The sequence below is a fragment of the Colletes gigas genome, unplaced genomic scaffold, assembly GCF_013123115.1.
Source record: "Colletes gigas isolate AHSC1104 unplaced genomic scaffold, ASM1312311v1 Colletes_gigas_Sc00081, whole genome shotgun sequence".
Classification (NCBI taxonomy): Eukaryota; Metazoa; Arthropoda; class Insecta; order Hymenoptera; family Colletidae; genus Colletes; species Colletes gigas.
The window spans coordinates 136268-159925 of NW_025106709.1; the positions used below are offsets into that span (position 1 = coordinate 136268).

Sequence of the window (23658 nt, forward strand, 5' to 3'; positions counted from 1 at the left end):
CCGGATTATCCACGCAACAAGGGGTTGCGTCTGGTCTACGTCTGCTTTTATGGCTATATTGTTCCGCGTGTCGGCGGTGGCCGTTGTCGTCGGTGCCTACATTTGGCCTCGACGACCGTACCACCCGCGGAACAATATAGCCCTTCGCTGGTCAACTCGAGTGTCGCGTTTCTTTCGTTTTCCAAAAATGCTATTCTTTTACATTGACATTTGCCAGATGCGAGAGACTCGAAGACGTTTGCAACGTAGTACCGATCCCGCATCTGGCAACATAAAGGACCGGAAACAACTCGAGTTGGCCAGCGGAATGAGCGAGCTTTCGTTTACCGAACATGCCGCCCACCTTGAACGGCTGTCGTTCAAAAGAAATATCAATAAATACCAAAAACATGGAACAAACAACAGTGGTAGTGTACTAGTTTAACACATATCTATATCTAATTCGATTGCAAGGCATCCTAAGCTACTATTTACAAATGGTACAATGGTTGATGATCTTGCAACGTAAATCTAAATATTCTACTACACTTAACATTGAGAAAGTTTATACACATGCAGGCTCGGCTGCCGCGGATTCATTGTTTTTTGTGTCACGATTAACACTCGATCCAGGCTGATCCTTTGGGGATGAACTTTCATCCTCCGTAGGCAAAATGCAAATTTTTGCCACAGGTCGCTTTATGACTCCATCGGCTGTCCGGATGGAAACGACTCTGGTGATCTGGTCAGTGCCTGGGTGTAGAGCCGTGATTCTTCCTAGTTTCCATCTTAGAGGAGGGAGACTAGCGTCTTTGATGACGACCATCGTGCCCACTCCGAATCCTTCTGGTACAGCGATTTTCCATTTATGTCGCTGTTGCAGCTGATGGAGGTATTCCAACTGCCACCGTTTCCAAAAGTGCTGCGACATTGCTTGGAGTAGCTGAAACCGACTTAAACGAGTAGGTTTGACGTCAGTGACGTCAGGATATGGAAGGTCCATGAGTGGGCTGCCGGTGAGGAAGTGACCAGGAGTGAGGGGATTCAGATCTGTGGGATCGGTTGATACAGGACATAGTGGCCGAGAATTCAAACACGCCTCTATCTGCGCCAGAACAGTGGCCAGTTCTTCAAATGTTAGCCGAGTTTCCCCAACGACTCGAGTCAAAAGCCGTTTCGCGGACTTCACGCAGCTCTCCCACAATCCCCCGAAATGTGGAGAGTATGGTGGGATAAAATGCCACTGCATACCCTCAGTGACCGTAAATTCAGAGAGGGTATCCCTTCGTTTTTGGTCTGCAAAGAACTCTTTGATTCTCTGCATTTCATTGCGTGCTCCTACAAAATTGGTGCCGTTGTCTGAATATATTTCGCGACACCGGCCTCTTCGCGCAACAAACCGTTTCAACGCATTTAAAAAGGCATCCGTCGATAAATCTGAAGCTACTTCTAAATGGACGGCCTTTGTGGCTAAGCAAATAAACACGCAAAGGTAGGCTTTAGTCGTCGTCTTGCTACGGACCCTTTCTTTCAGGTAGAAAGGACCCGCGTAATCGACACCGGTAGAAAAGAACGGCGGTCTTATTCGTATTCTCGGTGCAGGCAACTGCCCCATCAGGTAGCTGGTACCCTTTGGCGCAGCTCTATTACATTTAACGCAGGTTCGGATTATCCCCTTGGTCAGATTGCGTCCCGTCAATGGCCAATACCGCGTTCGAACCATTGATAATACCGTTTCGCAACCGGCATGTAAAACGCGTTCATGTGCACGACGAATAATCATTCGCGTGACATGGTGATTCTTCGGTAGAATCACTTGGTGTTGTTGGTAGTATTTTAGCTCCGCATTGGCAAGCCTACCGCCCACCCTAATGAGCCCCTTGTCGTCAATAAATGGGTTTAATGACCGCAGCGGGCTATTGGATGTCACTGTTTGGTTTTTACGCAAGTCAGACAGTTCTTGCGTAAATGCATTACCTTGTACTAATCGGAGGATGACTACCTCTGCAAGATCAAGATCCTGCACCGTCAATTGAGTGCTCCACGGGCGAGTGGTGCGATTGTTACGAAGACTCACTCTATGTTTTACTGTGTGATAGAATTTTAAGCAGTACGCAATCACACGGAGCAAACGTGTGTAGTTTGAGAATTTTAATAGGAACCCCGGTACTTGGGATGCGATTTCCCTTATTACAATACAAGAAATGGCCCTTTCTTCAGGAACTTCTGCTGGGATAGACCCAGTGATTGGCCATTCCGTTGATGGCTGTGCGAGCCATGATGGACCGTTCCACCAAAAAGATAGCTTGTCCAAAGCGGAAGGCTTGACTCCCCGCGACAATAAATCAGCTGGGTTGTCCCCAGAAAGTACGTGGTTCCATGGTCCCGTCGAAAGTGTTTGAATTTCAGAAACCCTGTTCGCTACAAAGGTTTTCCATCGGTTCGGGGACCCCTTGATCCACGCTAGTGCTATCATTGAATCGGTCCAATAGAATTCTTGGACCTTTTGACTGCGGGACGCTACTCGAACCTTATTCACAAGTTGCGCTAGTAATAATGCCCCACATAATTCCAAGCGAGGAAGGCTTATTGTTTTAAGCGGTGCCACGCGTGTCTTTGCGCAGAGGAGCTGGGTCAATGCTTTGCCCGTTTCTGAAATCGTGCGCAGGTAGATGCACGCCCCAAATGCCCGTTCGGAGGCATCGCAAAACCCATGCATCTCTACCTGCACAGGATTCGGGCACAATACGCACCGAGGAATTGCGAGCCGTGTTAATGACCTGAGGTCCGCATAAAAATCATGGAACTCGGAATGAATCGCTTGTGGTACGGATTCATCCCATGAGAGTTTTAATTGCCATAGCGACTGTATAATTAGTTTTGCCTGGATGATGACAGGCGCCACTAACCCAAGCGGATCAAAAATTTTGGATACTTCGGATAGAATTGTTCTTTTCGTAGTCCGTAAGACTGGTTGAGATTCTACACTGACTCGCAACTCATCGGTGCATGGTTCCCACAGTAGTCCAAGAGTCTTTGGGTCCTTTTCTGCTTGTAAATTCAGATCTCTGGATTCCGTTAGAACCTCTTGAACCACTGCCGGAACATTTGAGGCCCACTTTCTAAGTGGTAGGCCTGAAGATTGCAATATTTTCTCAAGTGATACTTTAATTTTTATTGCTTGTTCTACTGTTTCCGCGCCCGTTAGCAAGTCATCCACGTAGAAGTCGTGGATGATGATATTACTTATTACTGGATCTAGATGAGACTGATCCAATCCAATTTGCCGAAGGACGCAGGTCGCTAAAAACGGCGCGGACGCAGTGCCGTATGTAACCGTATTCAATTCGTACGTTTCTAATGGGAGCGTAGGTTCTTCGCGCCATAGAATCCGTTGAAAAACTCGCTGCTCGGGAGCGACTAAAATCTGCCGATACATCTTGGCGATGTCGGCGCTCAAAATAATCTGATGCTGTCTGAATCTAATGAGTATGGAAAATAGATCGTCCTGAACAACAGGACCGATCTCTTGAGTATCATTTAAAGAATATCCGGAACTGGTTTTCGCGGATCCGTCAAATACAACGCGCATCTTGGTCGTTGTGCTTGCTGCCTTTGTCACCGCATGGTGTGGCAGGTAATAGGCAGGACCGGCCTGCGTTCGAGAGTCCCGACTTACCTGAGTCATATGACCCAGTGCGAGGTATTCGCTCATAAAAGACACGTATTCTGCTTTCAGAACAGGTGTCCTGTTCAATTTTCTTTCCAAGCCGAAGAACCTACGCTCCGCCATGGAATATGAATCGCCGAGCTTTGCCAGGTCCGAGTTAAACGGAATCGTAACAATAAACCGGCCGTCGGAGTCTCGCTTTACCGTCTCATTAAAATGCTCCTCGCACGGGTGAGCTGGAAGGTGACCGAGTGTTGGGATTTGTTCGATATCCCAAAATCGAGTTAATTGTGAATTTAATTGATCATTCGTGACTACATTGCACGACTGCGACTCCGCGTTGAGCGACGCCCGAATTTTCCCACCGAAAACCCATCCGAACTGGGATTTGAGCAATACCGGAAGACCCTGTCCCAGGCGTTTCTGTCCTACGCTCATTATCTCCCACAAATGCCCATTCCCTATTAGCATGTCTACATCACGCGGTTTGTCAAAGGATGGATCTGCTAATCTGACATTTGCAGGGATGTTCAATGCTGATTTGGCGATTTTAAAATTGGGAATATCGGAAGTGATCTTTTGCATCAGTATGCATGACATCGTAGTTGAATATCCGTTTTGCCGCGATTGTATTGTAACGCGAGCCTTACCCTGAGCGCGTTTACCTGCGTCCGCGGCCCCTACCCCCGAGATCGCTAATTGGGTCGGTTTACAACTCAAGCCGACAAATTTCGCAAATGACTCTTTTATGATATTTACTTGCGAGCCTTGGTCGAGTAACGCCCTACATTCAAATTTTTGTCCCTTGTCGTTGAGGACATGTATAATAGCCGTGGATAAAAGAACATGCTCTTTTCCCGACGAGTCATGAGTTGCATAACTCTGAGGGGGCGTATTATTTACTGCATTTGCTATACTAACGACGGGATCTGCAACCACGGGATCTACGGTAGGCGTCGAGTCATTTTTTAAATGAATCAACGTATGATGGTTGCCGTTGCATTTGTGGCAATTCCCCTTGTTGCAGGTGTTTGAACCATGACCTGGTCGCAGGCAATTAAAACAAATACGGAATTCTTTGACCTTCATAAACCGAGCGTACGGAGTCAAAGCTTTAAACCGTTTGCATTGTGTGAGAGGATGATCCGACGAACATAATGGGCATTCTAAACTTTGCATGCTAACCAGCGTCATGGGGTGAGGTTGCGGTTTCTGACCTGGGTTCCTATTTTTCGGAGGGAACGGACCCGGAGGTATTACTCGAACTGACTTTATTAGGATTTTGTACTGCTTTTCGAGAAATGTCTGTAAATCTGCCAACGTTTTCTTACGGCCTATTTCCGCGACCCGTTTATCCCACGCTTCGCTCGTTTTCCGGTCGAGTTTGGTCGCTAATAAATGGACCAAGATCGTGTCCCATTTTTCGACGGGTTCCTCCAGCGAGGTTAAGGATTTTAAATTGTTGTTAAAGTCGTCTAAAAGTTGCCTCAGACTCGCCGGTGAGTCCTTTGGCAACGTCGGCAAGTCGAACAATGCACCGACGTGGAAATCGATTAATTCATTTGTGTCTTCGTAACGCTCGCACAAGAGCTTCCACGCGGCCGTGTAGTTTTCATCTGACATCGGTAATGCTTTCAATGCCCGAGCAGCGTCTCCCTTTACTGCTGATCTCAAATAGTGAAACCGTTCGATATTGCTTAACACGGTATTTTGGTTTATCAATGATTCGAAGCTGTCTCGAAAATAGACCCATTCTCCGACCGTCCCGTGAAAACTGGGCAACGGAACTGACGGCAATCTAACCGAGGGTGCCGCTACGGAGGCTGTGGGTGATGCAGCATCTACACGAAACGTCTGTTGCGCGGTAGAGCTCGGATTCGGAACCGGAGCACGCTTAGCCGAAACATGTTCGCGAACCGCGCCTATGATATCGAAATACGCGTTTTCGAACGCCTCGCGAATTTGATTTTGCGTGTGTTCTTCCGGTGTCCCGGCGGTGATCGCATCGATGCGATCCTGAATCGACTCAAATCTATCGAGTAAATGGAGATTTCTGTGCAACCGTTCCTCCAATGCAGCAGCCCCGGTGGTTGCTCGCTGCGTCTCGAAACATGTCTTAAATCGCGTGAGCGACGATTTAACGCGACCGCGTTCCTCGACTAACTTATTCAAAGTATCCTCTCGTGGGGTGGCCATTGTTCAGCGCAAAATGAGAAGTAAATGAAAACTCGACTCACCGGACGTAGACAAGAGTCTGCACAGGACTCGCTTAGACGGCCTCTGCAATTCTCCAGGAATCGGTGGTCCTGTTGTCGTGCCCTTGGACTGCTCCTTGGTGAGCTGGACTCGTAGAAGCGTCTGTCACTTCCTGGTCCACTGGATGAAGCGGCTGTCGCTTCCTGGGTAGCTGCACGAAGCGCCTGTCGCCTCCTTGGTAGCTGAATGAAGCGTCTGTCGCCTCGTAGGTTGCTGAATGAAGCGCCTGTCGCCTCGTAGGTATACTGCCACACTGGCAGTTATCCTCTCTCGTTCACGAACGTGATGGGTCACACGATACGGCGACTGTCCCCGTATCACACTCTTTGCAATCGAGTGTACTCTCAATCCACGATCCGGCTCGAAGGACCAATGTTCGCGCCCGAATTGTTGTAGGTCGGATTGGAGTGATGCGATGTCGTCGTGTTGGAGAGGTTTCAAATGGTTTATTTTTAATAATAACAAAGTGGACTGTATGAATGTTTTCAAGCGCGTTGAACTGTGGGAGGAACTGTTTCCCCCGCGCTTACTTTATCAAAATGCGTTCAACTCAAGTAAAACTGCTGTACTGTTACAGACTTGTTAGTTAGACTTGTTAGACTTAGTCGGTTAACGACTGAACCGAGAATTGAAAACTGGTTTGTCGGTTGACGACTGAAACTAGAATGAAACTGGTTTGTCGGTTGACGACTGAAACTAGAATGCCCAATGTGTCCGGAGTCCGTTTCCTCCTCAGCTTAGATCCCCTCCAAGAGGTACACTTGGGGGTGTTTTGCAAATTCCTCTGTGGAATCGTGAGTCGATTGATTGGCCATCGACTTGGGAGAGGAGGACCCATTTTCCTGCCCCAGTTTGGCAGCAAGCTCCTCCTTCACCTCGGTGGTGGAGGAAAGTCCCAGGCCACGCTGGCGAGGGTGGCCGAGGTTTCCTCCCCAAGTCGACGGCCGCGTTAATTTATCGAGGAAGAAACGGAACTCCGGATTATCCACGCAACAAGGGGTTGCGTCTGGTCTACGTCTGTTTTTATGGCTATATTGTTCCGCGTGTCGGCGATGGCCGTTGTCGTCGGTGCCTACATTTGGCCTCGACGACCGTACCACCCGCGGAACAATATAGCCCTTCGCTGGTCAACTCGAGTGTCGCGTTTCTTTCGTTTTCCAAAAATGCTATTCTTTTACATTGACATTTGCCAGATGCGAGAGACTCGAAGACGTTTGCAACGTAGTACCGATCCCGCATCTGGCAACATAAAGGACCGGAAACAACTCGAGTTGGCCAGCGGAATGAGCGAGCTTTCGTTTACCGAACAACAAATGTGACAAATAAAAAGCGAGAAACAGATTGTGGGAGAAAAATTATATTAAATTTACACTAATAAGAAAAGTCGTATTCAACAATAGGTAAAATTTTGAATTTAATTCATTTTACTATTAGAAAACTAACTACTATTGCTATTAGGATGTAACGCCGATATCCCCTCCGAGGCGCTGACCGAGCGTCGTCGCGGCTATGTCTCCGCGGCCGATAGTACCGTGCCCGGCCGCCAGGCGTCCGCGCCTTCGCGCAACCGATCTCGCGAGGCGCTAATTAGCCACGCGACCGCTAGGCGGCCGCGAATTCGCGCAACCGAATACCGCATCCGCGGAATATAAGAACCGGGCTATCGGCCGGAGACGTCGGACTCGTGCCTAGCTCGCCGAAGCCTGATTTAGTGGTGAGAGATTGCCGTAGTATCATATACGCCACAATCTGTACGAGTCCGACTTTTTGGAAACACGAGTGTGCGAGGGGCACTCTCGTGACCGAACCGCCATACCTCCGTCAGTGGTTACCATAGTAACCGACCGTCCGATCCTAGTATTCTTACCCGGGCCCTGCCAAGACGCCCGCCTTGTGGTAAGCGTCGGTAGGGTATTGCTTCAGCCCGCTCCCGCCACGGCTATTGCTCTGACCTAACCCATCCGTCAATGGTCGCCATAGCGACCGACAGTCCGCTCCTACCTTCCTACCGGGGCCCTACCTCGTCGCCCGCCTTGTGGTAAGCGGCAGTAGGGCATTGTACTCCTACCCGACTCACCCCCCTCAGCCGTTTCCGACTACCCACCGCCCGTCAGTGGTTACCATAGTGACCGACCGTCCGATCCTAGTCTTCCTTCCCGGGCCCTGCCACCGTCGCCCGCCTTGTGGTAAGCGACGGCAGGGTATTGTATCTCCTTCCCCCTCTACCGAGCGACCGACCGCTCACCGCAACCGTCGAGCGCCCGAACGCTCTCCGCGATCACCGAGCGACCGAACGCTATCCGCGACCGCCGAGCGACCGACCGCTCCCTCCGTTACCACCGAGCGAACCGACCGCTAAACCGTAGGCGATAAGCACTGTCCGCCGTTAGTCTTTAACATTGTCCGCGTCCGCCGTTAAACATGGTCCGTGTCCACCGTTCGTCTTAACCATTGTCCGCGTCCGCCGTTAAACATTGTCCGCGTCCGCGTTTGTCTTAAACATTGTCCGCGTCCACCGTTAGTCTTAAGCTTTGTCCGCGTCCGCCGTTTGTGGCAGACACTGTCCGCGTCCAGTAGCCCAAAGGCTACGTCCGCCTTGTACACGATTAGCGAATAAACGTCTACACCACCGAAACCGCCTCCGTCACTCAACGCACCGAACCTTGGGCAGCCGACTGAGTCGGCCACCACCTTCCTCCGCGTCCCCCGATCCGAAACGGACCGTCACCCGGGGGAACGGTCACAAGGAGAAAAACGGAAAGTGATTATATAATGTTACGAGCGCGAGATCCTGGATTCGGTCGAGGGCAGTACTCGACCGGTGGTTTTGGGTATGGTTTGGAAAGTGACAGGAGGTCCGGACGAACCAGGGGATCTATACTCTGGGAGAGCGTAGGAGGAGGTTACATGGACGAACCAAGGGCTCTATATCCCAGGGAGCCACGGGGTTAGGTTTATAAGGAAAATGTATGGTTTCACAGACGAACCAGAGGCTCTATACCCTGGGGGCTGTTAGAAGGATGTGAACAAACCAAGGCTCTATACCGTGAGAGCCACGTAGGTTTTTAGGATGTTTTTAGGATCTTTCTCTGTTGTAATGGTACACCTCGAGTAGTAAAAGTTTACCGAATTCGTGAGATACCCCAGTCTACTATCAATAGGGTTCAGGGTTGTAGTAAGTGAATAATGCCAAGTGAGGGTAACTACTTGAATATATTCTGATCGATGTTTACGTACAATTGTCGATGATTTGAACTAATACTATTACTATGTTGCCTCGACGGCGAAAGATCTATGTCGGCTTACGCAGCGCGTTCGCGGGAGCTACTACTCGATTAGTCTAGTGAACACTCACAAATAAAAACCGCTAATGTAGATAAGTTGCTCGAAGGGGATTATAGCCCGATCTTGCTGAGTGTCAGGGTAACGTTCTGTCGAGAGTTTTAGAAAAACTGAGCTCTCGAGTAAGAAAACGCGGCCCTTATATACTAGAAATTGAGACCTTATAGTGGTGAGGCATTACCATATAAGATATGAAAATTGGGCCGGGTGCTCACATATGGCATGAGTCAACCCCATCCGAGAGGTTGTATGCTAGATGATCGAGCCAACACCCAAACCACGAAACGTTTCGGTCCCCATACATGAGTCATATGTAAAAATAATTGAAAAAGGTGCTGAAAGAACATCCTCAGAACCAGTCGCCAGTGTAAAGACTAATGTAACACACAAGTACCTTCGATGCTGGATACAAATCAAGAGTCGCGAGACGGACACCATGTATTAGTAAAATTAATCAAAACAAAAGATTAGCGTTCACAAATAACATGTACACAAAAGTATAATTTTCCAATGAGAGTAAATGGTAATTGTTTAAATATGTTAAATATATTTAAAATCGCGTTCGTCCGGGAAAAGAATAAATCTCGACCGTGATTCCCGTATCTGTTTGTGTACGTGACACTGCGGAAGGTTACGCGGTCGCCGAGTTCGTTCGGCGTACCGACAGTTTAAAACCGCGGCCGTTTACGTGTTTTCGTACGCCGACCTCACGCGAAGATTCGCTTCAAACGCCATTTAAACGGCTTAGTGACGTCAGCGTCGAGAGAGAGAACCATACCATTTATTGAAACGAGATCGACGGTCGGACTCGACAGCGCCACGTCGCGACGACAAGGCACGACCGAGTCTTCGTCTGTCGATCCTCGACGAATTTTTCGAGTATTCCCGAGCCGACTGCCAACGGGAGCAGATCCCCGAAGATCTCGCTCCTTCAGTACGCGCTCCGCAGAACAAGCGAAACGCTTATCTGCTAAAACTAATTTTGGACTTTCTGTAAAAGAATTCTCATCGTTGCTGCGATTAGAGAGTTCGAACAAACAATCAACCGAACGCATAAGTGGTCGTAGTGCACGCCGCGCGTGACGCGACCGCGAGCGCGAGGAAATGATTGGACGTTGCAGTCGTTGCCGCGATCGCGACGTAAGGGCCTCAGGGTGCAAGCACCCAGAATCCCTTTAAAGCTATACGGCTTCGGAGCCTCCCAAAGGTCCTATCGATAGTTCGGTACCGCCTCGTGGAGTGTTTACCGTGTAAAGGCCACTGCGAACCCTCTCCGAAAACCCGTCAGTGTACGAGTCGACCGTACACTCAACGGCGGAGTTCGGGTTCAAAGCGCCTCCCTTCCGTCACGCCGCCTACCACATACGGTCCCCGTGAATACGGTCGCCGGGTAGGCTTTATAGTGCGGTTGGACCAGCCCGAGGTTTTTTTCTGTATAAATTCGCTTACTGTGCAGTCCCCGATATTAACGGTCGCTGCACAGTAGATATAAAGTGTAGCAGGAAAAACACGCCTCGCGCGACGTTTATACGTCACCCACACGGTGAACGTGCTCACGGGACCCACTCACTTGGAGCCTTACAACCTCCATTTGGTGACCCGTCCATGGCATCGCAGAGCCCCCGACGGAATCGAGTCCAGTCTCATCTGTTTAAATAAAAAACTATCCGCGAATAACGAAATACAGTCCACTAGATTACGCTAAACGACAGCTGATCTCCCCCTCCGAGCGCACCGATAGTCGCTAGGAGAGCGAGTCGAACAGCTAACGAGCGTGTTTACATTACGTGCACGCACGTATTTAATTTGGTCGATCATTTGTTTCAGTAATCAAGGATCGAACCCCTCAGGCAACACCGGCGAGGCCTTCCACCCCCCTGGCCGTTGCTGAAAATTTATATTTATTTATTTGGTTTATTTGATTTTTTTTACGTTTTTTAATTTTGTAAAAAATAAACGGTTTGTCGCAAAGCGACAAACGAAAGGACAAATCAAATTTGTACAAGTTCTCTTTCCCTGTCAACTCCCTCATTCCGGACCCCGGTTAGAACCCTTAGATTCTAACAGTAATTATTTAGAAAAGGGAGGGTCCCATCGATTTAGATGATTTTTAAATGTGTTATAGAAATCAACATTTTGAACAAATTTTTCCTATACATATAACCGCCGCTCCTCCTTAGTGTCCGAGATTTTTTTTCAAAAAGATCGCTGCTACTACAATGAATTTTGTCTATACGTACGTGTCTGTGGCAGCGTGTGTGTAAGCGTTGAATCGTCGATTGTTTATTGTTTCTATAGATACATCGAGGCTGCCGGCAATGGATACATATAACGGGTGTGCTTAAAAACTTGATTTGAATAGCCCAAAAATCTTACCCAAACCTTACTTAAACCTAACTTAATAATGGATTAGGTTCAGATTAGATTTTCTAACGCATTCATCTTCTATTTTATTTTTGTTTATTGATATTATCAGAAGTGGGAAAGATTTCAGCCATTATTTCGATAAATTTCATTATTTGATCATTAAAATCACATTGTCGACGGAAGAAGAATTCAGCTAAATAGCCTACATACTAGGTGGGGTGAAAAGTAACCTCCTTGACCGCCAGAATGCGCTGCTACTGCAAAAAAGGTTATGGTGCCTTGAAGTCCGTTCATATTTAGGCAGACATGCCAAATTTCAGTGCGATATTGTATTTAGTTTTGTTTTGACAGCTGATTGTTGTTGACGTGTTTGGCATCATGTTGAGTATGGACAAAAATGATTTTCGTTCTCTCATAAAACATTATTTTTTGAGAGGCAAAACGGCGAAGGAAACAAAAGAAAAGTTGGATAAATATTATGGGGCTAATGCTCTGTCAGATTACACCGTCAAATATTGGTTTCGAGAGTTTCGTGGTGGCCGCAACTTCCACTACCGATCAAGTCCGCAGAGGCAGGCCCTCCGATGCGGTTACAGAGGACAATGTCAATAAACATACATGAAATGGTGTTGGCTGACCGGAAAGTGAAGTGCGCGAGCTAGCAGATACCATAAAGATTAGTACTGAGCGCACACGCCATATTTTGGGCAATATTCTGCATATGAAAAAGTTATCCTGCCGTGGGTGCCGCGCATGCTCACTCCTGGCCAAAAACACGAACGCGAGAGCACTTCGAAAGAGTATTTGGACTTGCTGATGCGGAATCGGGCGGACTTTTGGCGTCGATTGGTAACTGTTGATGAAACCTGGATTCACTATTACACACCAGAGAACAGAATGAGTGCCCGGCAATGGACTGAAGCCGGCACGAGTGCTCCGAAGCGGCCGAGGGAGTCTCTTTTCTAAATAATTACCGAAATTGTTGCCTACAGTTAAACACGAAGGTGGTGGAGTCATGGTATGGGCTCTTTTGGTGTTGGGGAGCTTGATTTGATTGAAACTACAATGCACTAATATGGTTATTTAAATGTTTTAAAATAGAACTTTAGAAAAAATGCAGAAAGATCGAATTTATGATCGAACTATTATTTTCAAAAGGATAATGATTGAAACATATGGCGTATAATGTCCATTAATGGATTGTTTTTAATACGCCGTATATGTATCTGTGGCGACACCATCGCGGCCGCGGAGCCGGAAGCAGGAGCTGCGGCCGCGCCCTCTTTTTGCGCGTGCAAGGGAGCCAACGGTTAAAAACAGTAGCCGCGCCCTCTTTTTGCGCTTGCAAGGGAGCCAACGGTTAAAAACAGTAGCCGCGTCCGGTAGTATTGCAATTGTTAATCAATCGATTTTTATTCGTAGCAGACCTGGTTGCTACGCGAAAACCTCCGTAAGATTATTCCGAGCTCTCCACGTATTGCGAAAGCATCGTCCGCTTCGTCACGGTTTCAGGCTCTGCGTTTTACTGTTTTCCGCTATCCGCTATCGTTATCCGTTTCCGTTGTTCGTTATCGTTATTGTTAGTCGTTTGGTCGTTAATTGTTGTTTGTTACTTGTTAGGCATTGTTGTGTTTGTAGAAATAAACGTTTCGTTACGCCTTTCGCTCCCGTCCTCACGCGATCTAGAAAAATAGTCGCGGCCTAGGGACGCGACATATTGACTCCCCCCCCCAATCAACATTCCCCAGATCTAACTCCCACTGAACATTTTTGGGCTGAAATAGGACAACAAATTAAAAAAACGACACATAACTTCAAAATAAGAGCTAAAGAAAACACTTTTGGAAGAATGGGAAAATATAAATCCAAAAATTATAAGAAAGTTAGTGTAATCAATGCTAAATTGTTTGAATGCTGTGATAGAGAAAAAAGGATTGCATACGAAATATTAAATTCAATACTGTTATAATTTATATTTACGAAATTCTAACTGTGTCAATACTTTTGTTTCAGTGAAAGTGATTCACTGTATACACTTTCTGTTATTACTAATCATGTCATTGCTTGATTTTCTTGTTTTTTCTTTCTCTACGCTTCATTTAGAGATTTTGAGGCAATATTTTAAAACAAGATTGTATTATAAAATATTGTCTGCGTTTAATTCTTTTTTGTTTGACACTGTTTAAATATCGCATTAATTCGACCATCGAAAAACGTTGGTTAAACTATCGCGTGATCGAAAGATAAACGGGCCATTTCTTGTACAGTGTTGTTCCCAGTTTACGTGATTTCCAGAGGCTTCTCTCGCGCGTAATTCGTTTCGGGAACCAATACCGTGTAGAAAAACCCCAAATTTATTTTTGATAACAGTCACGCGATCGGCCCAGTAACGTTTCCTAGAGAACAGGTGTTACTATACAGAAATACAGAAAGGATACGACATACTAAGAGATAGACAGGGAAAACCAATAGCGCCGAGAGACGACAATTTTCCCTCTCGTAGCCGCGGTTAAGAATGTCTATCTCTTAATTCACTCGCTATTTGGTTTCTTGACGAGAGCGGGCCTGACAAGCCGACCTCATCTAACAACGCAGATCGATAACCGAAAAGTTAGATTCGTCTAACTTATCCAAGAATCACGAGAACGAAGACGCACGAATTTAGACTGCTGCGGATTCTAAAGAATCCTGCCTAAGTCGAGATATTCGTGCGTAAATCGATCAACGCGTTAAACGAACCATTTGGGAAGTAATAAATCATACTGATTTTCTTTCCAAATATTCAAAATAGCAACTGGTGCTGAAAAATGCGAAGTTTATACTCAAATAGTGATTGGTTACAGTCATCGGTGCTAAATAAACACGTACCGCTATAGTCAACGATCACATCCCAATAGGGGCCTTCTTGGCGTATTCCTTGAGTGGACTCCTAGCAGACTTTGACCTGCTCTAGCGTGGTCTACAGATCGCCAGTGTGTACAGACACTAGTCATAGAACGACGCTCAAAGGGCACCGTGATGTAAGAAACTTAATTATCAGTCGCTTCTTGCGCAGTTAAGGGACTGGACCACATCGGCCACGTACGGACCAGGGACGGTGAAGAGCCGCGGAGCAAACAACTTTCGGAGCCTTACAACCTCCACCTGTTGTCCACTCTCGCAATAATCAAACCCTGTAGTCAAGAAAAAATCGAGATTAGAATCTCGCCTTCTTAGACTGCAATCGAACGTTTTCTTGATTCGACGAGAAACGTTCAAATTTACAGACAATTAACACAGCTGCTTATCACTGTGGCAGAATCCCCCTTCTGCTTACCATAAATGGAGCAAGGAGCGTGTGGATTAAAGCGAGTCTGATTGGCCAGTATATTTGCACTATTTGACCAATCTTAGACCGATGCTGCCTCCCATGGCCTTGGGTACGCCCATGGCGAGGTTAGCTGCTTGGGCAACCTTGGCCCAGAGAGCAGATCAGAATTAACTCTAAATAATCAATCATCAATAGTATTACAAGACTGTATACATTTCGGCTATCTGACTTAGAATAAATAGTTGGCGCGGAGAACTCTGGGCGCGGGGCCTGTGGGGAGTGGAAGATTGGTTGCGCGCACACGAGCCGCGGGGTGGGGATGTCGCAATCGTGGAGGGGATTAGTCCAGGCCGAGCCGCCGCGGAGACCTCTCCAGACCTGGCCCGCCGTCGGAAATTTTTTAAGAGGGGGGGAATGATCCCCGAAAACTTTTCATACCGAACCGAGGGAGGGGATGACCCCCGAAAATTTTTTTCTACACCACAGACATTTTTTATTGTCTTTTCGGCGTTCTCGGTACGTTTGATGAGATCTAAAAAAGAATTACATAATGTTCTCCTAAGAAAATATTTACAGCTAGCGAAAAAAAAACAACACATCATTCGGCTCGTAAATCTATTCTTTCTATTTATAAAGCATTGTGCCATGCAAAATGGATTTAAAATATTCAACTGGTGGTCTAAACGCCAGAGAGAAATGCGTAAATAAATATAATCAATTTTTAATATATTAAATCTAAGGCTGGACCGTCGATTTAATTTATATTTTATATTTTATATTTTAATCCGTTGGACGCAGCGTGTCGCGAACACGATATTGCATATTCGCGTAGCAACGACTTCGGCGAAAGGCACGCAGCAGATAACGTACTCGCTGACAAAGCGCGAAAACGCATCGTTGCGCGAGACTCGACTCTGGATGAAAGAGGAGCTGCAATTTTTCGAGTAAATTTTTCGCATTTAGTATACAGTATGAAACTTTTTATTTCTTGTGTTTCGTAATGATATTAACCATTTTCTATAACGCGTTTGCAAGAGTTTGACCAAACCTAACCACAGTGAACTATAAAAATCTGAATTTATACGTGTTAGAATATGGAGGGCTCAAATATTTATTTGAGAACCTCGTCTAACGGGGGTCCGGATCACGAGGGAATAGGGGGATGGAAAAGTAATTGTCACACGTTAGATTTTATTTCGCGTCGTCGAAATAGGTCGACGACGCCGTTTATTGGCCTTTAAACGCGCAGCTGCTCTTTGGCTTATTTTTACAAACAACCTGCTTGTCTGGCCGGTGTATGGCGGCTTCTCGCTTCACGCCGCTCTGAAACAAAAGAGACGGAACTAGGTGTAAATACACGGTAACGTTAGTCACTCTATCCGTCTCGCTTTAATTTGTACTCGCTCCCGGTTGTGCTTGTCGCACTCAGGAGCGGGAACTCAGCCGCCGCGATACGCAGCTAAGCTAGTGGACTGTATATGTTTGTGTGTGTTCCCTTTAAACCGGGAAACAGCTGATTGCAGTTTTGGGGAAGACGAGCTTCAACCTCGTTTCTTTCCCGACTGCTGGTTTCGACTATCGTAGGAGAGGGTAACGGATGGAGGTTGTAAGGCTGCAACCGTACCCGGTCCTTGGCCCTTTACCACCTTCTTACGTGCGTACGGGCACGGTGTGGTGCCGGTTTACCAACGGCGCCCTTGGGTCGACTTACTATTGGGCCTGACACCACGTTGCTTAATGAATCAACGTCCTATGGAGGTTCACGGGATGGGGTTGCTTTTCAACCCGTTCCGTATTGAACGTCCTATACAAGTTCACGGTATAGGATTGTCTTCCAATCCGTTCCGTATTGAACTTGTGGTTCACGTTTACAGTTGTTTTTTAAATAATAAACGGGTTGGGGAGGTTCACGGTATAAGATTGTTCTTCAATCCGTTCCGTATTGAACGTCCTGTACAAGTTCACGGTATAGGATTGTCTTCCAATCCGTTCCGTATTGAACTTGTGGTTCACGTTTACAGCTGTTTTTAAAATAATAAACGGGTTGGGGAGGTTCACGATATAAGATGGTTCTTCAATCCGTTCCGTATTGAACGTCCTGTACAAGTTCACGGTATAGGATTGTCTTCCAATCCGTTCCGTATTGAACTTGTGGTTCACGTTTACAGCTGTTTTTTAAAATAATAAACGGGTTGGGGAAGTTCACGGTATAAGATTGGTTTTTCAATCCGTTCCGTATTTGAACTTCCTGTCCACGTTTATGACTCTTTGATTATTTAAATTGTGAACGGGTTTTGTGGAAGTATTGACGTTACCGGATGGATTCCCAATCCGTTCTCGTTCTGCACTTCCTACCCACGTTTACAATTTCGTCGAATAGTTCGGGTGACTCGAAACTATTCGAAATTCTTGGAAGTTACGGGGGAGCGGGATAGTATGCCCATCTGCTCACGGCCGATTCCAAATTAAGAGTGACGATCTAGCCCGGTTAGTCAAATTCGGAGGGGAGAATCTCCGATTAGCGACGCTGTATCCGAATTTGAATTCGACTTTGTTTAACTTATTATTGTCGTACCTTCTCTTTCTACACGCGCCGAGACGTTAGCTCGAAATCACGCGTAGTTTCGTCGATCGCGTGATGTTTCGAAGAAATCCGTATGTGACAGTTTTTATAACCTGTCTTGTTTTTCGCGTAGCGGACACGAGAGCCTAACTTTCTCGAGTCGGTAACATACGCAGAAAAACAATACCGGGTGACGAATATTATTCTACTATTCTTTTATGCTTCGAATTAACGCGATATTTGAACAATACGAGTACTAGAATAATAAATAGAAAGAATAGATTTACGAGCCGAATGATGTGTTGTTTTTTTTTCGCTAGCTGTAAATATTTTCTTAGGAGAACATTATGTAATTCTTTTTTAGATCTCATCAAACGTACCGAGAACGCCGAAAAGACAATAAAAAATGCCTGTGGGTGTAGAAAAAAAATTTTCGGGGGTCATCCCCTCCCTCGGTTCGGTATGAAAAGTTTTCGGGGATCATTCCCCCCCTCTTAAAAAATTTCCGACGGCGGGCCAGGTCTGGAGAGGTCTCCGTGGCGGCTCGGCCTGGACTAATCCCCTCCACGATTGCGACATCCCCCACTCCGCGGCTCGTGTGCGCGCAACCAATCTTCCACTCCCCACAGGCCCCGCGCCCAGAGTTCTCCGCGCCGCACTCCCCCGCGCGCCCTCACTTCCCCTCGCCCCACGCCCCCCTCATTGCCCCATGGGTTAGAATCCCCATAGCTATACTACTTTTGTTAAAAAGCTGATGCTTTTAACAACGAAGTCTGGATAGAGGTGCAGGAGTTTACAGTGAAAGTTATTACAATAAATTGTATTATATTGATATTATATGGAAACTTAGTTTATCGACTGATATATCGACGAATTATTTACCCAAATCGCGACATCTGTATGTATGTATGCTTTTTTTCTTATGTAATCAGCCATGCTAGGGCGGGCGCTCACTCTGTCTCTAACTACATGTGTGTAAAGACCGCCATTAGTCAAGTATTATTAGTCAAGTCTGTCGATATTGTATTCGAAATATAGACAATTATTTGCGGCATAGATCCCTGAGCACTAAATAATCCAACAGGTTATGGGCCCAGGTTTGAGCTAAAAGCCTTTCTTTCGATTTAGTCTATATATTCAAGAACGAACGCCCCGTTCGAGAATCAACGGCTTAACGATCAAAAACATTTTCATCGTCCTTCACGACAAATTATTAGTCGGTGAGTTCCGCACGCTACTTCAATTCCAATAACGATTGAAATCTCCTTTTGTTGCTACAGCTGTACGTGTTAAGATGAAACTATTATAATTTCTCTTTTTTAAACTAAATATTCCGTTACATAAAATGCTACCCAGTCAAGTTTGAAACACGGGACTGATAAACGTACTAGGAAGTATTCCATCAATAGATCCAAAATTAGATGGCACTTCGAATTATTCTACCTGGAAATTTATAATGAAAATAACACTTATTGGATTAGACTTATGGGATGGCATTATGTTACCAGATGGAAGTAGTATATAGATACAAAAAAGGATCAGAGGGCATTGGCGGCCATTTGCTTAAATGTACGCATACATTGTTACGCGTACACGTCCAAGAACGTAACTACAGCCAAATTGAGTGGGAAAAACTATCTAAAGCCTACGAGGATACTGGTTTATCGCGCATTTAATTTGATGAGAGCATTATTTAAGTTAGATTATACAAATTTTGAAAATATGAACCAGTATGTCTCAGAGGCTCTCAATTTGTCTCAAAAACTTGCAGACATTGGTAGTCCAGTAGAAGACAATTACTAGCTCGCTATCCTTTTGGCCGGTTTATCACCGGAATATAAACGATGGTGATGGCTCTTGATAATTGCAAGTACAAATCACAACGGATCTTGTAAAAACTAAGCTATTAGAGAAGATGTGAGCTCAGCTTGAGAATACCTCTAGTGACGTAGCATTTGCAATAAAACATCAACAAAAGCATTATAATAAAGGAGCATTTCAGTTTCCAGAAAAGGATTATAAAATGTTTTTGGTTGTGGACAAGTAGGACACCTCAAGCTAAATTGCAGAAATTTACAGCCAGAGTCATCAGGAGAAAAATTAAAATTTTCAAAAGATCAAAAGAATCATAACTGGAGCTTATTGACTGCTTTGATGGCAAATAAGAAACGGATGATTGGTACATCGACTCAGGGGTTGCCTAATAAAGATTGGATAAAGGATTATACTGCAGGAGAGAAACAAACTGTAACAGTCGCAGACAATAAAGTTCTCCATACCACGGGCAGCGGGAAATGTAGTCGTAAAAATCAAAGGTCAGTCCAAAAACAAATTATTACTAATGTTTTACATGTGCCTGATCTAAATGCTAATTTGCGTGTCAGTAAATAAATTAGCTGGCAAGGATTTTATACTAGTTTTCGACGAATTTAGTTGTAATTTGTAATAGAAAATCTGATTTCAAAGGGAGAAGTGTTGGCAACAGAGAATCAACGAAAACAGACTACATATATAATTAGATACTCAACCGCTACTACGTAGTGCATATAATGTGGCAAGCAACCAAGTAACTCAAGAATTTTGGCATAAAAGACTTGGGCATTTAAATGAACGCAGTATGACTTTGTTAAGGAAATGTTTGGCGACCGGGATCAAGTACAATGAGTCTAATAGAAAACCATGTAAAGCCTGCATCAAGGGAAAGCAGACTAATTACCATTTAATAGTGAAAGTCGGAACAGAGCAGATGATTTTTTGGGAATTTTGCACGCTGATGTTTGTGGGCCATTCCCACAGCTAAGCTAGTCTGGTGCACGATATGTATTTATTCTAGTTGACGACTTTTCGTGCATGACCTTTTGTTACTTTCTAAAGCATAAGAGTGAAGTAACGTCGGCCTTTAAGGAATTCAATGCTTTGGGTGACGAATGAAAAAGGTAAAAGCATTAAGATATTTAGAACAGACAACGGGACAGAATTCATAAACAAGCAGATGGAAGAATTTTTAAAAGATAATGACATCCATCATCAAACAACAATTCCGCACACTCCTCAGCAGAATGATGTAGCTGAACGCGCTAATCGAACTATAATTGAAAAGCAACCTGCATGCTGCAAGATTCAGGTCTGAATAAAAAATACTGGGAAGAAACAGTAAGGACTACTGTGTATTTAAAAAAACCGTTCGCCTTCAAAAGCAATCAAAGGTAATGTCGCGTCGCGAGCCCTCCGTATGACCGTCAAACAACAAACGAGCCCAACTCAGAAAGAGCCTTGTAAATACCGTCATATAACAAAATTTGTTCTTTCCATACCTGCGCACCAGATGTTTAGCAGTTGTGCGTCAAGCTCGTTACAAACGTTTTTTCCAGCAATTAGGAGTCTAGTTTATTGCACGCCACGGTCAACCTTCAAAAATACAATAGCACTTTCGCGCGACCACCGACACAGCCAAAAACAGACAATTTTGGTGACACCGCACACCACCCCCTTCTTGCCAGGGGCTGGCCGTTCACGCCTTACAAAATCTTGTAACCAATCAGTGTTTTCGCATATTAGTAACCGCCCAATTAAGAACTGTATAAAGAGCGACGCTCGCTCAGAAATAGGGATTCAACAAGAATTTTGCGGAGCATCAACAAACCGACAAGTATTCATTTTTTCGAGTCACCGCATTGCATATCCATCATAAGTTTTAAATACAGTCCACTTTCAAACATAAAATATTCGCACAAAGTTAAGTCGGCGTGCGACGTACGGGTTTAACTTTCCGAACAACGTCGGTGGAAAATTCGTACACGACATTTGGTCCTTCGAGCCGGATTTTCGACACTAGAGATATGACGCCAATTTTCAATATCTGTTTGCTCTTGAATTTCGTTTACCCGATTGGCAACGAATGTTTTAGCAAATGCGGTGAGGTTCTAATCCAAGTTAATGCTATCGTTGAGTCCGACCATAACACGATCCTTTTAATTTCGAGGTGGGTCATCGCGTTAAGGGTTTCTCTTATTAAATTTGCTAATAACTTAGCGGCGCACAATTCTAAACGCGGCAATGATAAGGTTTTTACTGGCGCAACCCTTGATTTCGCGCACAACAAACTACCTTACATTTTCCTTGATTATCAATTGACCTCAAGTAAATGCACGCGCCGTAAGCCGCTTCACTAGCGTCACAGAATCCATGCATCTGTATTTCTATTGGGCTATCAACAATCGTTTTTCGCGGCGTCGAAAATTTATTTAATAGTGGTAGCTCTTGCGTAATTCTAACCACATGGTATGGATAGATTGAGGCACAGACTCATCCCAACCTAGGTCAGCCTCCACATAGCTGCATTATAATTTTGCGCGTACTATAACTGGTCCTAATAGCCCTAACGGGTCGAATAATTGTGCGATCTGTGAAAGTATTGTACGTTTCGTAGGTCGAGGATTGCCGTCGGTCAGTTTTATGTTTTGTAGCGTATTTCGTCCGTCCTTGGTTTCCAACCTATACCTAACGCCTCCTAGTTTCGTCTGTGTCTAAGGACAGAGTGCGCTCTTGATTAATTAATGCTAGATCTTCGATCAGACTCTCATCGTTTGATGCCACTGTCTTAAATTAAACCCGCCTTTCCTTGCTAACGCTATGGTTTCTTTCGCGAATTACTAATGCTTGTTCGCGAGTAGATGCTCCGGTGAGCAAATCATCTACATAAAAATCTGTTCTGAATATTGCTGCCGCGGCGGGAAAATTATCCTGTTCGTCAACCGCTAATTGTTGTAGACAACGCACGGCTAAAAATGGAGCTGACGTGGTTCCGTATGTTACGGTATTCAGTTCGTAGGTTTTGATTGGTTTGTCTCGTGAATCGCGCCACAATATCTTATGATATTTCCTGTCCTCTGTATGTATTTTAATCTGCCGAAACATCTTTTCTATATCTGCCGTTAAAACATAGGAATGCGAACGAAATCTAAGTAATAATTTGTACAGGGTATCCTGTAGGATAGGCCCATTTAATAATGTGTCGTTTAATGCTATGCCTGTCGATGTTTTCGCTGAGGCGTCGAATACTACGCGTATCTTAGTAGTCTCGCTAGACTCTTTTATTACCGCGTGGTGCGGCAGGTAGAACCCCTCGGCGGAATCGTCCGCGTTGACCTGTGTCATATGTCCTATTGTTCGTATTCATTAAAAAACTCCCGATATCCTGCTAATAATTCTTGATCGGAATGCAATTTCCGTTCTAATGCGTAAAATCTTTTTAATGCTGCCTCGCGTGAACTTCCTAACATTGTTTGCGTTCGTTAAAGGGTAATCTTACACAATACCGCCCATCCGCTTCTCGTACGGTGCCCTGTTCAAACGAATTTTCCGCAGCCCTTTCTTCTTCCGATAATATACCTGATCCGCGAATTCTTCTACTTCCCCAGAATTTGTTTAATGTCTTGTCTAATGTTGATGTTGTATGAAATGACTTTACTGTGTTCTTGTACGATGGTTGTAGATCTGATCGCGCGGTAACTATCCACCTAGTCTGGTTTTTTTGTAAGATGATTTTACTATTATTTAATTTGATTTGTCCATTACTTATAGGTTAAAAAACAACGTATTACCTAATAATGCGTCTATCTTCCCGGCTTATGGAATGTCGGATCCGCTACGTGAGGTTTTTTGGAATTTCGATCGATGTTCTGTCGACTTGTCGAGACGGTAGTGACCCGGTAATCAACGGTACAGTACTAATGAAATGGGGGTAGAAAATGTACCGTTTCGCGCCTTGACTACTGTTTTTACAAGGTGTTGCGCCCTGGTCGCCTGTTGACCTATACCTGAGAAGGTTAGATTGACGCTGTGTTTGCGTAATTGCAATTTGTCGGCTAACTCGTGTTCTAAAATGGGTTTGTGATCCCCCGTCTAATAATACGCGACAATCATGTTCCCTATTGAATCTGTCCAATATTTTAATTTGCGCGGTTCCGAGTAAGGTTTCAAAATTGCATGTAACTGTTAATGTAGTCGTATTGACCCCCGAGCTTGTTGCATTGACTCCCGAGCTTGTTACCTGACTTCCTATTCGCGCATTGTGAGGGTTTATGTTAGCCCGCTGTTCGTCGTTAAATGTAGTAAGGTATTGTGTTTCAATTACATTTTTTGCATCCGCTAGCTTGGCATGTGCCGACT

The 23658-nt window shown here is 45.2% G+C and overlaps 1 protein-coding gene across 1 annotated transcript; it reads right to left on the reverse strand.

Moving 5' to 3' along the window:
• Positions 1–544: 544 nt before the first annotated feature.
• Positions 545–5845, reverse strand: LOC122403872. Its single transcript, XM_043407656.1, has 2 exons — positions 2760–5845; positions 545–1622 (listed from the first exon to the last, which is right to left on the reverse strand). The coding sequence occupies exons 1-2, from the start codon at positions 5843–5845 to the stop codon at positions 545–547; spliced, it is 4164 nt and encodes a 1387-aa protein (XP_043263591.1).
• Between the last annotated feature and the right edge of the window lie 17813 nt (positions 5846–23658).

Bases quoted from the DNA above. Each gene is read 5' to 3' on its own strand.
- LOC122403872 (XM_043407656.1), bottom strand. From the start codon at position 5,845: ATGGCCACCCCACGAGAGGATACTTTGAATAAGTTAGTCGAGGAACGC. The intron at 1,623-2,759 runs GTCATTAACACG...TAAATGTAATAG, and splicing joins GATTTTTATGCGGACCTCAG to AGCTGCGCCAAAGGGTACCA.